A 16,774-nucleotide genomic window follows, 5' to 3' on the forward strand; every position below is an offset into this window, starting at 1 on the left:
CAGCTTACATTTGTTTATGGAGTATCACTTACAAGCTTGTCCAGCCCATGGCCCAGGACAGCTTTGAATGCGGCCCAACACAAATTTGTAAACTTTCTTAAAATATCATGAGGTCGTTTTTTGGGTTTTTTTTTTTTTTTTTTTTTTTGCAATTTTTTTAAGCTCATCAGCTACCATTAGTGTTAGTGTATTTTGTATGTGGCCCAATACAATTCTTCTTAAAATGCAGCCCAGGGAAGCCAAAAGATTGGACAACCCTGAACAGTTCTAATTTATATTTATAAGTGAGTTTGAGCAAGTGTTTGTGTCTTTAAGGCAAGTGTTATTAAATGCATAGGTCATAGGGAATTTCTTAAAAGAAAATTCCCAGTTCTATTAATGTACTTCCAAAATAATCTTATGTTTTACATTAACATCCAGTGTTTTATGTTACATGATTTTTAGTACTTATTTTTAAAACTTTCTCCTCACTGGAATTTCAGAATTTCAAAATCCTCACTGAATTTCTCCTCACTGAAAAGAAATTCTAGGAACTATACAGTGATACTACATGGAGGCACATTTTAGAAATGGTATTGTTATAAATATATAAAGATGTGTTTATAATGATTTATTTATAAATAGAGGATTTTTGAGATTAATATTTTTGTCCTTTTTTCAATATGTAGAATTGGTGGATCCAAATATTTTTATCCAGCCCATCACAGAAGAACGTGCTTCTAGGACTTTGTATCGCATTGAACTTCTAAGGAAAGTACGGGAACAGGCCCTTCGACATCCACAGTTGTTTGAACGCTTAAAGCTTTGTCATCCAAATCCAGATTTACCAGTCTGGTGGGAATGTGGCCCTCATGATAGGGACTTGCTTATTGGTGCTGCCAAACATGGGGTGAGCCGAACAGACTATCACATTCTTCGTGATCCTGAACTCTCATTTATGGCAGCTCAGAGGAGCTACAGTCAAAGTAAGATAGCTCATTCAAGGACTTCTACCCCACTTTTACAGCAATATCAAGTAGCACTTTCTGCTTCTCCTCTTACCTCTCTACCTAGGCTCCTAGATGCTAAAGGTATTATTCTAGAGGAGATGAAAGTTAAAAGTGAAAACCTTAAAGAGGAGCCTCAGTCTTCTGAAGAAGAATCTATGTCTTCTGTGGAAACCAGGACACTAATAAAATCTGAACCTGTAAGTCCAAAGAATGGTGTTTTACCACAGGCTACTGGAGACCAGAAATCTGGTGGAAAAAGTGAAACAGACAGACGCATGGTTGCAGCCAGAACGGAACCTCTAACTCCAAACCCAGCTTCTAAGAAACCAAGAGTCCACAAAAGAGGATCGGAATCCAGCTCTGATTCTGACTCAGATTCTGAGAGATCATCCTGTTCTTCCAGATCATCTTCTTCCTCATCGTCCTCCTCTTCTTGCTCCCACTCTCGATCAGGCTCTAGTTCTTCTTCATCTTCATCTTGTTCTTCAGCATCTTCTTCATCCTCCTCCTCTACCTCTTCCTCCTCCTCCTCCTCTTCATCTTCATCAGAAGAAAGCGACAGTGATGAAGAGGAAGCCCAAAAACGAGGTACTGTGCATAAAATAATTCTACATTTTTAAGATAACTTTTCTTTTTTTCTTTTTTTTGGAGGCAGAGTTTCGCTCTTGTTGCCCAGGCTGGAGTGCAATGGTGCAATCTCAGCTCACTTCAACCTCTACCTCCTGGGTTCAAGCGACTCTCCTGCCTCAGCCTCCCAAGTAGCTGGGATTACAGGCATGTGCCACCATGTGTATTTTTAGTAGAGACTGGGTTTCTCCATGTTGGTCAGGCTTATCTCAAACTCCCGACCTCAGGTGATTTGCCCACCTCAGCCTCCCAAAGTGCTGGGATTACAGGCATGAGCCACCAGGCCCAGCCTAATATAACTTTTCAAGTGAAAATGAAAAGAACTTGCTTCAGGTAACTTAAGGATATTTAAAATTGTTTACTTAAGGTGTTTTTTTTGTTTGTTTTGAAACGGAGTCTTGCTCTGTCGCCTAGGCTGGAGTGCAATGGCATGATCTCAGCTCACTGCAACCTCCGCCTCCCGGGTTCAAGCAATTCTCCTGCCTCAGCCTCCTGAGTAGCTAGGATTACAGGCACCCACCACCATGTCCAGCTAATTTTTGTATTTTTGTAGAGACAGGGTTTCACCGTGTTGGCCAGGCCAATCTTGAACTCCTGACCTTAGGTGATCCGCCTGCCTTAGCCTCCCAAAGTGCTGGGATTACAGGCATAAGCCACTGCACCTGGCCTATTTGCTTAAGTTTTATATATACAAGTTTTCTTAGGAAAGCAATTGAGAAGAAAACTAGAGTTACTGATACAAATTCCCTATTCAATATTCAAGGCATTGCAAAGTAATCAGGCAATTTAATTAGAAATTTTATACAATAGTTTTATTTCTTTGTGACTGTCTTAAATTGAATATTATATTTTCCCCAGGAACAAGTTGATTAGTGAACAAGTAAAAGATAATATTATATAGCAGTCACCAAGAGTTTTAGACCAATGAGAATATCATAAGCCATTTGTCAGCCATGACAAATGCTTGTCAGCCGAACAATGTTTGGTGGTCCCCTTCTGCAGGAGCCGTTGCAGCAGTCCACCAGTTCAGGGACAAGAAAATGAGCCCAATTAAACATGAGCAGGAGCTGGGGTCTCTTATAACAACTCCATAGGCATAACTTTCAGGGTTGCCGCAAGGAACATGCCCAATTCTAAGACTTACAGGAGTCACCTCATCAAGAGATCCTTGTGGTATCCTCATCAGGTATTTATAGTTCTGCCAATCCAGATGAAGTCTACCAATCAGGAGTTGTTTTCAAAATAATGAGTAATGAAGTCAGGCGTAGTGCACACCTGTAATCCAAGCTACTTGAGAGGCTGAGGCAGGAGTATTGCTTGAGTCTAGGAGTTCTGTCCAGGCTGTGCGACACAGCAAGACCCTGTCTAATAATGATAGGTACTTTTTTTATATTCTAAGTGATTTTCTTCGCTTTTTTTATCATTTGTTTTTACTTCTAACATTTTCATTTTCTGAATAATTATATAAGATCTTTCTTGTATATGATGTTTATACATTATATAAGATGTTTCTGAATAATTATATAAGATCTTTCTATATAAAACTACTTTATGTAGTCTTTAAAAAATATGATTATAATTGTTCTTAGCAGAAAGTACTACTCACATGAAAGCCTATGATGAAGAAAGCGTCGCATCACTGAGCACTACGCAAGATGAGACTCAGGATAGTTTTCAGATGAACAATGGGACACCAGAGTCTGCTTACATCTTACAAGGTGGATATATGCTGGCAGCCTCATATTGGCCAAAGGTAAAGAAATAATTTCTTATTGGGATAGGTCATTTCTTAGTATTTTTCTATATTGCTTCAATGGTAGATATTCTTACTATGTGGAAAAATAGGTCAGTGTAAAATGTAGGATAACATTTTGGTGTTAGCTTCAAAAGTATAAATTACTACTATCAAGTAAATAGTTCTACTTTAATGTATATGCTTCTCAACATAACATTAAAATATTTAGAATAAAAGATAATGAATCCTTACTTTCAAGTTAATCTTAAAGTGCTTCTTTATGAAATAGGTGCTTTTGACTGAGTCTCCTTGAAGAAGTTTACTGTTGCCAGTTGTGACCTAGAAAGAAAAGTTCATTTAAATACATGTACATTCAGTGGAAGAAGAAAGATTGGATTAATACAATTTTTCTTCCTTTTTTTTTTTTTTGAGTCTCGCTCTGTGGCCTAAGCTGGCTTACAGTGGCACGATCTTGGCTCACTGCAACCTCCACCTCCCAGGTTCATGCAATTCTCCTGCCTCAGCCTCCCAAGTAGCTGAGATTACAGGCACCCACCACCCTGCCTGGCTAATTTTTGTATTTTTAGTAGAGACAGGGTTTCACCATGTTGGCCAGGATGGTCTCGAACTCCTGACCTCAAATGATCCGCCCGCCTCGGCCTCCCAAAGTGCTGAGATTACAGGTGTGAGCCAGTGTGCCCAACCAATTTGTCTTCCATTATGTGACTAGACTAGTGCTGGAATACTTACCTTTAAGAATGAGGTTGGGAAATGGGAGAATGGAGGGCTTTTCTCCTCTTCTGTATACGTCTAAGTTGTTTGAACTTTTTATTGGGCGTTTCTATTACTTTTTAATTATAACAACAAAAATAAAACTATCTTTGTGGTATAATATTTTGTCTGTTTGTTTTGAGACACGGTCTCACTCTGTCACCCAGGCTGGAGTATAGTGGCACAATTTTTTAATTTTTTGCAGAGACGGGGTTTTGCTATGCTGCCCAGGCTGGTCTCAGCCTCCTGGCTTCAAGCAGTCCTCCCACCTTGGCCTCCCAAAGTGCTGGGATTACAGACAGGTGTGAGCCACCATGCCTGCTTATGGTATAATATTTTTGAACTTCACCAAAGGGAATCTGTACTCAAATAACTTGTTGCAGAATTGTAATATATATATGTGAGAATATGTATGCATAGCACATACACATATATTGAACTAGGGTTAAATCCATAAAGACTCTTGAGCTATTTGATCTCCAAAGTTCTGATCTAATTATTAAAATTATACTTTGATGTTGCACGCTTTTCTAGGACCGTGTGATGATCAATAGGTTGGACAGTATTTGTCAAACAGTTCTGAAAGGAAAGTGGCCTTCAGCTAGAAGAAGTTACGATGCTAACACAGTGGCTTCTTTCTATACCACAAAACTGCTGGACAGCCCTGGAGCAGCTACAGAATACAGTGAGCCCAGTGTACCCACTCCCCCAGGTGCCGGTGTTAAAGAAGAACATGATCAGTCAACACAGATGTCAAAGGTGAAGAAGCATGTACGAGAAAAGGAGTTTACAGTGAAAATCAAAGACGTATGTGTATTTTTATTGCCCTAGGGCCTGATTGCGATTGCGGTGTGCAGCATGCTTTTCCTGCAAATGGCTGCCTGCTCTTACTCTTCCTTCCTTCACATACCTGTTTCTTGGTATTTGGATTATTTTCTTTATGATATCCAGGTTATTAAACTTGAATGTTCTACTAGAGGGCTCGTCATTAAATAATGCTTTTCTCCTTATGCTTCTGAACATAGTTCTAATCAAAATGCTTTCTTAAACTGTGTGACAATTTCTAATTGTTTTGGTTCTTTTATATAGTATATAAATGGTATGTCAGTGTACTTTCTGTTTTAAACATTTAGCATGCCCTGTTATCAGTAATGTTTCATTTTTTAATGATTTTTGAAGCTTAACTTATTACCTACTGTCTAAAACATAGGTTATGTCCTCCAAAATGTCATATGACTAATGTACATAGAGATGTATGTCTAAAGTTGAAAATGTTACAATGTACTAGTCACATGTAAAACCTTGTTTTGCTCAGAAAAATGTGTAGAGTACTTGTATTTTTTTCATTCAAGATAGAAAATTTGGTGTTGTTATAGAAATTGATTTAAAATGTTTTTGCTTGATTTATGAATGAGAAATGAACTTTGATGTTTCAGGATTTTTACTTCATTCTTTTTCTCAGTAAAAAATTATTTTTTTCCTCAGTAAAAAAAAAAAAATTCGTCTTAATATCCTGCAGTAAGATTTTTTTTTAAAAAACAGTTTTCTGTCTTAATAATGGTATTTATTTAACAGGAAGGTGGTTTGAAGTTGACATTTCAGAAGCAAGGGCTTGCTCAGAAAAGACCATTTGATGGTGAAGATGGTGCTCTGGGGCAGCAGCAGTACCTCACTCGGCTTCGAGAGCTTCAAAATGCATCAGAGACCAGCCTCGTCAATTTCCCAAAATCCATACCAGTATCAGGTGAATATGCAAGTAATAATTGTCTTATTATGAAATATTTTCTGTCATGTCCAAATCTTTTATAGATGCTTGTAACAAAAATTTATTTTTCCTTTGCTGCAGCCTCTTAAGCCTATAAAGTAATCAATATAATTTTAAATCTTAATAAATATTTTTTGGAACTTTTAACATGACATAAAGGGCAGTTTTCATTTTGGGGCCTTGAGTAGTTGGGTGGGAACATCATTTTGTCAAGTTGCTTCATACAAGTAAAAGTTCAAACTGCATTTCAGTATCACAAATTAATGGTGATTGGTAGAAGTTAAAAGAGAAGTTTTAAAAATACTTTAGAAATGGTACAGTCCAGGCATCTACAGGATACAGGTGTTGTTTATTACTAATCCCTAAAAGGTAATCATTCATCCTCATGGAATACTTATAGAAACAAGGTTCCTTAATTAGCCCTTTTTATTGTTGGGCAGCTCAAATTGTCAGAAAATGCCTCTATTTGGAAGTAAATTTTGCCTCCTATAGGATCTTCTTAATTATCGAAGTTCTGTCTTTAAAAGGCAATGCATAATTAACCTAATCCTGTGTCTACATGATAAATTTTAGCATTTTGAAAGCAGTTATCAGATCTCCCCTCCAAACTGTCTTTCTTCTAATCTTTTGGCAATTTGAATCAACAAATATTTATTAAATACCTAATTGATGCCATGTGCTGTGTACTCTGTAGGCATTGAGGAATACATTAGACATTGGTTTTAGTTTTTGTTTTGTTTTGGATTTCTGTAGAGATAGTGTCTCACTATGTTGCCTAGGCTGATCCTGAACTCCTGACCTCAAACAATCCTCCCACCTGGCCTCCCAAAGCTCTTGAGATTACAGGCATGAGCCACCACGCCCAGCCTGTTTTTGTTTTATCTTAGTACTTTATCTATGTTCCTCTAAAAGTGTGATGTCAAGAACTGAGAATGAAAATTTAAAAAAAAAAAAAAAAAAATTGAGAGGCTGGGCGCAGTGGCTCACACCTGTAATCCCAGCACTTTGGGAGGCCGAGGCAGGCAGATCACAAGGTCAGGAGATCGAGACCATCCTGGCTAACACGGTGAAACCCTATCTCTACTAAAACTACAAAATTTAGCCGGGCGTGTAGTGGGCGCCTGTAGTCCCAGCTCTTAGGGAGGCTGAGGCAGGAAAATGGCATGAACCCGGGAGGCAGAGCTTGCAGTGAGCCAAGATTGTGCCACTGCACTCCAGCCTGGGCGACAGAGCAAGACTCCGTCTTAAAAAAAAAAATTGAGAATGATACTCAAGATCAACTGAGTCTTAATGTGTGGACCACAACATACTGATCTCCTAAAGTACTAGTTGTCAATTCAAGCAGATGAGTGTCTTGAATTTCCTTTATACCTTCTTTGTGCATAAAACTAAATACTGTACTTCAGTATTCTAAGTCTAGTTGCCAAGCAGTACATGCTGTATTATGAGTGTTGTCTTGATCACTATTTCCAAATGCTGCTATTACCACTTCTTAAATTATAAGTTAGTTTAGCTTCATCAGCCTCAGTTTGGTCTCTTGTGGATTCATTAACCATTCAATGTAATTTTCCAATTAGTAGACCTTTAGACATGTATGAATTACAGTTCAAATATGAATTAGCAATGCTTCTATTACTGAAGAATAAATCCCCCAAATTATGCTTTACAATTACAGTCACCCAAATTATGCCTTACAGTTAACAATTTTGTTATCAAGGAGCCCCTTTTTTTTTTTCCACCAGAAAATGGTAACACATGGGGAAGATAAGCTATGGGCTGTTTTGCCCAACCTAAGTGGGGCTTAATAATACCACTACTCTTACTGTTTAAAACTACACTATAAAGTGAGATTGATATTTCTACTGCCTGAACATTTTATTGCTGTTGCAGCTGAAGATTGTATAGCCTTTGCCTCTAAGTAATTCTTTGGTAAATATACTGTTTTTAATAATATCAATAGTAGGAGTCTGGCGTGGTGGCACATGCCTATAATCCCAGAATTCTGGGAGGCCGAGGCAGGTGGATCACCTGAGGGTCAGGAGTTCAAGACCAGCCTAACTGACCTGGTGAAACCCTGTCTCTACTAAATACAAAAAAAAAAAAAAAAAAAAAAAAAAAAAAGCTAAGCGTGGTGGCACATGCCTGGATTCCCAGCTACTCAGGAGGCTGAGGCAGGAGAAGCCCTTGAATCCGGGAGGCGGAGGTTGCAGTGAGCCGAGATCGGGCCATTGCACTCCAGCCTGAGCAACAAGAGCAAAACTCTGTCTCAAAAACAATAATAATAATAATAATAATAATAATAGTAATTGTGCCAAGCGTGGTGGCTCACACCTGTAATCCCAGGACTTGAGGAGGCTGAGGCAGGAGGATTGCTTGAGTCTAGGAGTTCAAGACCAATCCTGGCGACATAGCAAGACCCATCTCTGAAAAAAATTTAAAAGTTAGCTGGGTATGGTGGTATGCCCCTGTAGTCCCAGCTACTTGGGAAGCTAAGGTGGAAGGATCACTTTATTTCAGGAGGAATACCTGAGCCATGGTTGTGCCACTGCACTCCTAGGTGATAGAGCAAGACCCTATCTCAAAGAAAAATAATAATAATAATAAAGTAACACGACTTTTGCGGCTATACAAAATATTTAAAACCTCAAGTATTCACCCTAGATACAGTTATTATCTAAGCATTTTATCTCATCCATCTTAATAATTGGAAATATGAAACCTAGATCTTTCTTCCTACATTACTTTTGGGAAATCTGTTAACATTTTTGAGCCTTACTTTTCCTGTTTGTGAAATGAAGGGTGTGGGGATGAGAGAGATGACATTGTTAGATGGATTAAATAAAATAATATATATATAGTGGCCAATAAAGAGCTTGGCACACAATGGGATGCCAAAAAGATGTTAAAATTTGGTACTCATAGGTTTTAGAATTAGATGTTTAACAGATGCTATTATTACAATTCTTCATTTTCCAAAGGCTGTGCCTTTTGTATTCTTGTGTAATTACCCCCTGGAAAGCCTTGAGTAAAGATACCAGATGTAATGTAATTTCATTAATGAAGGACAGTAAAATAGCATAGATTATAACAAGAAGACAAAACTGAAGAGCTCCTTCCAGAAACTACCTGGAGTAGTGAATAGAGGATGGCAGAACCAAGCAACCTGGGGTTTTTAATTCTGTCATTTACTGGATATTGTGACATTGAGCAAGTGACTTAATGTTTCCATCTCATTTATAAAATGAGCTTAATAATCCCTCTCTGTTTCTGTTTTGTTTTTGATGATTTGAGATAGCATTTCTAAAGCTTAGTACAGTATCTGGCGCTTAAGCATTCAATACAAAGAAGCTATTTTTAAAATAGTGTTATTTGCATCTAAAATAAAGACAACACAGACTTCAAAGTTGAATCTTACATTTGGATTCTGGCTTAAATGAATTGCTAATGTTTATTAAAATCAGCCTCAGAAATAAGTCAGGGTATTATATAATTAAAATGAAGTTAGTCAAATAGAATATGTTTGTAAATGTACACTTTGGTAGAAACCAGATGTTTTTTCATAGATAATTATATTAAGTACTTCTGTTTTTTATATAGTACAGGGATTACACTAAAGGTAAAGTAAAAGAAATGTAAGACACTATCTCCTCCTTTTAGTTGACTGGTAGACAAGACACACACATTAAAATATTAGACAATACATTCAATATTTTGCTACATAGAACATTATAGTTAATAAACGCTGGAGAAGAGGAAAGTCATTGCTTTCTGGAAACTTAGCCAGAGTCCTGTAGAAGAGGTGGGATTGAACGGGATTTGATAAGAGGACAACTAAATAATTGTCTTTCTAGAAAATAGGGTTGTTAGAAGGGGTAAAAGAAGGGCAAGGAATAGCATGAAACAGACTGGATGTCAGGAAAATGGTGTGATTTTGTGATGAGACTGACCTTGCTAGTGTGTAAATTCTTACTGGGACAGATGTGTAGATAAATCTTGCTTAGGAAAGCTGAATCTTAAGTTATGGAAAGCATCAAAAACAGACCTAGGACAGGGGTCAGAGGTTGAGAATCATGTTGATTCAAAGCAGTTCGTTTGTGTTAGAATAGGAAGACATGAGAAGTATGAAACAGAATGGAACTTACCATATGAACTAAGTACCTTTTTGAAACTGAGATGGGAGGAAGGTTATGACTTCTGCGAAGTTACACAGCTCGCCAGAAGGCAACACCTTATTTGGGAATACACAGGACTTCCTCAATAAATTATCCTTGAATGATTGAAAATGCATTTTTCGTTATAAACATGTAAACTATTTTAAACAAGCATCTCACCTTTAATAATATGTCCTTTTAATAAGAGAATTCAAGATTATGTACTCTTTAAGAAAAGGTGTTTTATTCATCTTCGAACCATCATACTGCCTAGTACATAGCTACTTAATAAAATATCTATTAGAAAAATTGATGAATACACAGAATTGTTTCATTCATACCCGTTACAGACATTTTTGTTGAGTGCCTACCGAAATGAGAGAAGTCAGTTTAATTTGGTGACTAAAAAGTTACTTATATCTTAAAGAAAATACCTTAAGTAGGTTGGGGTGGGAATGGACTATGCGAAATTGAAGAACTATTTGCTCATGAAAAAAAGGAGCACAAGAGAGATCAGTCTTTTAAAAGTTTTGACGTTATAAAACGGACAGTGTTTTTTTTTTCTGAGACAGTCTCATTCTGTTGCCCAGGCTGGAGTGCAGTGGCGTGATCTCGGCTCACAGCAACCTCCGCCTCCCGGATTCAAGTGATTATTGTGCCTCAGCATCCCAAGTAGCTTGTATTACAGGTGCCCACCACCACGCCCAGCTGATTTTTGTATTTTTAGTAGAGACATGGTTCTGCCATGTTGGCCAAGCTGGTCTTGAACTCCTGACCTCAGGTGATCCACCCACCTCGGTCTTCCCAAGTGCTGGGATTACAGGCGTGAGCCACTATGCCCGGCCAAAAGTTTAACATTTGTTTGTTTGAGTTAGGCCATATTTTTAAGTTTAGAAAAATCTGGCCGGGTGCAGTGGCTCACTTGGGAGGCTGAGGCAGAAGAATGGCGTGAACCTGGGAGGCGGAGCTTGCAGTGAGCCGAGATCATGCCACTGCACTCCAGCCTGGGCGACACAGCGAGACTCTGTCTCGAGAAAAAAAAAAAAAAGCATAATGTAGAAAAAGATGTTTGGCACAAAAAGCAGAGACAAATGATTAAAAAAAAAAAAAAAAAAAAAAAGCTAATGGGTTCAAAGAAAGGGGAAATGTTATCTTAGGAAAATGTTATCCTAGGAAAAAGGCATGCTTCCTTCTCCAAGGAAGGAAGAGAAGATGTGTAAATATCGGGAAAAAAAATAGAGAAGACTGGTCAAAAATGGAAAGAGGCCTAGGTTGTAATTCTTTAGGTTTTTAAATGAGAGGTGGGGATGATATTTTTAGTCCAAAAGTTTCTACATTAAAGATGTATAAAATAAGAACTAACACATATATTTAGGAAAGGGATTACTTTCAATTTGTTTAAGAACTAAATTTGTATCACCATTTTGCATTTTTAATTCAATTAGGTACTTCCATTCAACCAACCCTTGGTGCCAATGGTGTGATATTAGACAACCAGCCTATAGTCAAAAAAAGGCGAGGAAGGAGGAAGAATGTAGAAGGTGTTGACATCTTCTTTTTTAACAGAAGTAAACCACCTAATCATGTAAGTAAAGCAGTACTTGAAAACTGATCCTTGGGTTCAAAATTCAGTCCTAGTAAATATACATGTTGTTGTTTTGTGAATGTTTTATAGACTATTAATAAGGAAATTAGAAGTATGCCATATAGTTTTAGATGATATCTTAGAATCTTAGCACTGTCCAAGAGTGATAAAAATTTTAAGTTGAAAAGATTTAGCAGAATTTTTAGCAACAACTTATTTTTTCTCTTCAAAAATAATTGCTTTATTGAACCAGTATTAGAATGACAAAGTATGGAAATAAAGATTCCATTTGGTGTTTTTTTACAGGTTTCTTTAGGCTTAACCTCCTCACAGATCTCCACAGGGATAAATCCAGCACTATCCTATACTCAGCCTCAAGGAATTCCTGATACAGAAAGTCCAGTTCCAGTTATTAATCTTAAAGATGGAACAAGACTTGCAGGAGATGATGCACCAAAGAGAAAGGATTTGGAAAAATGGCTTAAGGAGCACCCAGGTTATGTGGAAGATTTGGGAGCTTTTATTCCTGTAGGTGACACCTTAAAACTCTTGTTATATTTTATTGCTATGAATTGTCAGATCTATCATGATGAAGCGTAAATTCTCATCCACTTATGCTAAATATGTGCTCTGCCTAAGACCTAGGAGAATTAGCAGGAAAAAATAATTACCATCCTTCCCATGATACAATACAATGTTATTTTCCATTTTTCCATTCTGCATTCAATGAGTATTTAATAATAAAAATTACTTCCAATATAGAGAACTATGTTAGACCCGGTGAAGGTTGCTAAGGTACAAAACTTCAATCCTTTCTTGAGCAGTTTATTTTAAAATAATAATGATTATAGTAAACGTGTATTGAAACTTAACTATGTACCTGCAGTTATGCTGACATACTTATGCACACAATGTGCATTACCTCATTTAACACAATAACTTGATTATGTGGCATTGTTATAACTGTTTTTTGTTTTTTTGAGACAGAGTCTCGCATTGTCACCCAGGCTGGAGTGCAGTGACATGATCTTGGCTCACTTCAACCTCTGCCTCCCGGATGCAAGCGATTCTCCCACCTCAGTCTCCCGAGTAGCTGGGACCACATGCCCAGCACACCACCATGCCCAGCTAACTTTTGTATTTTTCGTAGAGACATGGTTTCACCATGCTGGCCAGGCTGGTCTCAAACTCCTGGCCTCAAGCAATCCACCTGCCTCAGCCTCCCAAAGTGCTAGGAACACAGGCATGAACCACTGCACCCAGCCTATAACTGTTTTTTAAATGAAATTAAAACACTAAAGTTGTAAGTAAATTGTCCAAGTCCACTCAGCAAACAAACTCTTAAATCCAGAGTCCAAACTACTCCTCTTAAGCTCTTCTTCAAGCTATGAGTATATCTTCTATGCCTCTCCAGATGCACAGTGAGTTTGTGTTAATCAAAGATGAGGCTGGGCATGGTGGCTCATGGCCGGAATCCTAGCACTTTGGGAGGCCGAAATGGGCAAATCACTTGAGTTCAGGAGTTTGAGAACAGCCTGGTCACAGGCCACCACGTCGTTAATTTTTTCAGTTTTTATTTTGTAGAGACAGGCGCTCACTATCTTGCTCAGGCTGGTCTCAAACTCCTGGCTCAAGCGATCCTCCCACCTCAACCTCACAAAGTGTTGAGATTACAGGTGTGAGCCACCACACCTGGCTAAATATTGCAATTCTAAAAATAATGGGAATCCTGAGTTGAACACTGTAACTTCTTAACATGTTGAAGATAACATTCATTTATTCAGTTAACAATTTTTTATTGAGTGATTACAATGTACTACTTATATTTTAAAAGATTGAGGATATAGCAGTAAACAATATAAAATCTTTGCCCTTATACCTATACTCTAGACTCTGAAGAATTGCCATACCTTTCTCTTTATCACTGCAAAAGGGCCTTTATTAACTTTTTAACTTTGTATATCCATTCATCATTTTACCTGCAAATATTTTATCATAATATTTTATATTACTTTATTGTAAAGATTTTGAAAACATATTCTTAAGGGCAGCATTTGTTCCTCTAAAGATTATAAGATGTAATTTGTCGGCTTTCCCAAGGAAAAGCATTTTCCTATGTAAAAATCACCTTACATTAATGATTTCTTGGATCTCACACTCTGTTGTAATATTTCTGTAGCTAAATAATTACAACATGGTGGAGAGTATACTATAATAAAGGTATGTATAAAGTCTTATGGGAACAGATGTAAGAAAAATTAACTCTGCCTAGGCAGAGTAGTTTCTGAAGAAAGATAAAGAAAATAGAGCTGATATTCGTCTGGTGGATGAAAAAAGAGTAAGTAGGCATTGACCAGGTTAACACAAGAGGAGGATGTTCTAGGCAATATAGAGTTACTAAGAAGATGGCCAGGTGTGGTGGCTCACACCTGTAATCCTAGCACTTTGCGAGGCCAAGGCGGGCAGATCACCTGAGGTCAGGAGTTCAAGACCAACCTGGCCAACATGGTACCCCCTCTCTACTGAAAATACAAAAATCAGCTGGGCATGGTGGCGGGTGCCTGTAGTCCAGCTGCTCGAGAGGCTGAGGCAGGAGAATCTCTTGAACTGGGAGGCAGAGGTTGCCTGGAGCCAAGAGCAAAACTCCATCTCAAAAAAAAAAAAAAAAGAAAAGAGGATATGACTGTAAGGCATATTCATAAAACAGTGATTAGTTTAATATTCCAGAGTATGTGGAGGAGTGAGTAGGGTAATAGTAAATGAACAATGAACAGAAGAGGTGAATTGAATAGGTTCAGGCCATGATGGGACTGGTACGCTAAGCTGAAGAATTCGAGCGTTGGTTTCCTGAAAATATTTTTAACTGGCTGGAAATACCTGCAAACATTAAGCCCTGTTTTGTTAATAGTTATATAGAGAAGTAGCATGGTTTGATGGGATGAGTTTTTATTTTTATTGCTAGATATGAGTTGTTGGGTTTTTGTTTGTTTTTGTTTTGAGACAGGGCCTCACTTTGTGCCCAGGCTGGAGTGCAGTGGCACATTCATGGCTCACTGTAGCCTTAACCTCCCATGCCCAAGCAGTCCTCCCATCTCAGCCCCCACAAATACTTGGGACTGTAGGCATACACCACCATGGCCAGCTAATTTTTTGATTTTTTGTAGAGACAGGTTCTCGCCATATTGCCCAGGCTTAACTTTTTTAACGTATAATTTGAAGAAAAGATTGATGTGATACTTTTTATTAAAATAATGTTTGGCCAGGCACGGTGGCTCACATCTGTAATCCCAGCACTTTGGGAGTCCAGGATGGGAGGATAGCTTGAGCCCAGGAGTTCAAGATCAGCCTGGGCAACGTGGCAAAACTTTCATCTCTACAAAAAATAAAAAAAATTAGCCAGGCATGGTGGCAAACACCTGCGGTCCCAGCGACTTGAGAGACTGAGGTGGGAGGATCACTTGAGCCTGGGATGTCAAGGCTACAGTGAGCTGTGATCACACCACTCTTCTCCAGCCTGGGCAACAGAGCAAGACCCTGTCTCAAAAAAATAAAATAAATAAAAAAGTTTAGATATTTTTAAAATGTAAATAACCAAAAGGTAAATGCTATTAAATTACTTGGATCAGCTCATTTTAATATCTTGAATTGTTTTGCACAGTTAAAGACTTTAAAGATATGTCTTTATCTATATATTTTAGAGAATGCAGCTTCATGAGGGAAGGCCCAAACAAAAAAGACACCGTTGCAGAAACCCCAATAAACTAGATGTGAATAGTCTCACTGGAGAAGAACGTGTTCAACTGATTAACAGAAGAAATGCTAGAAAGGTATTTTAATGTTTTTTTCTTAATCTTTTTTATTGATTCAATATTTAAGAGATCTCCAGAACACTATTTCATTATTCAGTAGTGTTTTCTAACAGACCTGGAAATGAGTTGAATCTCAGATTCTGAGGGAAGACATGCAGTATAATTTTATGCAGTCTAATTTCAAATCTCACTTCATTAGCTAAGCTATTACATGAAATAAGCAAGTCATTTAACACATCTGTGCCTAAGCAGTGCCATTGCATATAGTTTTACACTCATACAAGGGTACTGCATCAAAAGCAGTCATTCTCACCAGGGGTAGTTTCACCTCTCAAGGAATATTTGGCAGTGTCTGGAGACATCTTTGGTAACCACAAGGAGAGGATACTACTGGTATCTAGTGGGTAGAAGCCAGAGATGCTGCTAAACCTCCTACAGTACATAGGACAACCCCCACAATACCAATTCACAATGTCTGTACTGTAAAAGTTGAGAAATTCTCATCTAAGAAGACACCATTCACATAGCCGTCATACATTTATTTATTTATCACTGCAGTTTTCTGTCAGATGACCTTAATGTGTCTTTTTCTATCAAAATCAGCATATTACATAATTTCTGATTGATGAAAACAGAATATCTTAAAGGTACCTTGTAGACTAATGCCATCTTTGTGGCTTATCTTCTTTTACTGAATGATGAATGATAGAGTGGAGATTTTTCAGAAATAGACTTACATAGATTTCTTGTTTTATGTTTGGATTAATATATTTCTCTTTTACCTCACAAAATAAACAATAGAAACTTGTGACACGTTTTGTATATGTATAGCTTTGACATACTTTTTTTATTCCGATGAGCAAGCAACAAAATAAATAGGAAAGAAAAAATGGCGTCAGTGTAAGAACATCACATTTCTCATTGCGTTATTTTTCTCATACACTAAATTACCTTACACAGGTCTGGTTCTGATTTACCGTCTGTTAAATGCACTCACTGCTAGGATAAAAATACCCAAAAACATTTGAATTTCTCATAAGAAATATTGGAATTAGAAGAAAACTATTTTAAAATAACAGTTGTTTTAATATTGTTGGGTACACCAACTCTTTAAAGTTAATGTTAATTTTTCCCACAATTTCGTAGAGATAGCGTATTCAGCTTTTGTTAGTATTTTAAAGTATAGCATACATGTCTTAAGGAAAGAACAAGGTGACATTTCAGTAGCATGTTACCTAATTTTGTGCTTGTGTAGATTTTGTTACAAATCCTTCTACTTCATCTTATACCAAAAATTCACATTGCTAAATATTATGAATGAGTTTGGCTTAGCCAATTTTAA

General features: G+C 37.5%; 1 protein-coding gene across 14 annotated transcripts in view; it reads left to right on the plus strand.

Moving 5' to 3' along the window:
- CHD9 (chromodomain helicase DNA binding protein 9) overlaps nucleotides 1-16,774 on the plus strand; it is a 274,674-nt gene that overhangs the window by 250,088 nt on the left and 7,812 nt on the right. For 6 of the 14 annotated variants that reach the window (XM_038008481.2, XM_038008484.2, XM_073015372.1 and 3 more), the window contains 7 exons: nucleotides 669-1,577; nucleotides 3,206-3,369; nucleotides 4,657-4,929; nucleotides 5,698-5,866; nucleotides 11,484-11,623; nucleotides 11,930-12,151; nucleotides 15,322-15,450. In XM_038008481.2, the coding sequence (XP_037864409.2) occupies nucleotides 669-1,577; nucleotides 3,206-3,369; nucleotides 4,657-4,929; nucleotides 5,698-5,866; nucleotides 11,484-11,623; nucleotides 11,930-12,151; nucleotides 15,322-15,450 (2,006 nt within the window). The remainder of the gene's footprint in view (nucleotides 1-668; nucleotides 1,578-3,205; nucleotides 3,370-4,656; nucleotides 4,930-5,697; nucleotides 5,867-11,483; nucleotides 11,624-11,929; nucleotides 12,152-15,321; nucleotides 15,451-16,774) is intronic. The other 8 variants (XM_038008485.2, XM_007993234.3, XM_038008491.2 and 5 more) reach the window with 3 other exon arrangements.

This window comes from Chlorocebus sabaeus, chromosome 5 (genome assembly GCF_047675955.1).
Source record: "Chlorocebus sabaeus isolate Y175 chromosome 5, mChlSab1.0.hap1, whole genome shotgun sequence".
NCBI classification, from domain to species: Eukaryota; Metazoa; Chordata; class Mammalia; order Primates; family Cercopithecidae; genus Chlorocebus; species Chlorocebus sabaeus.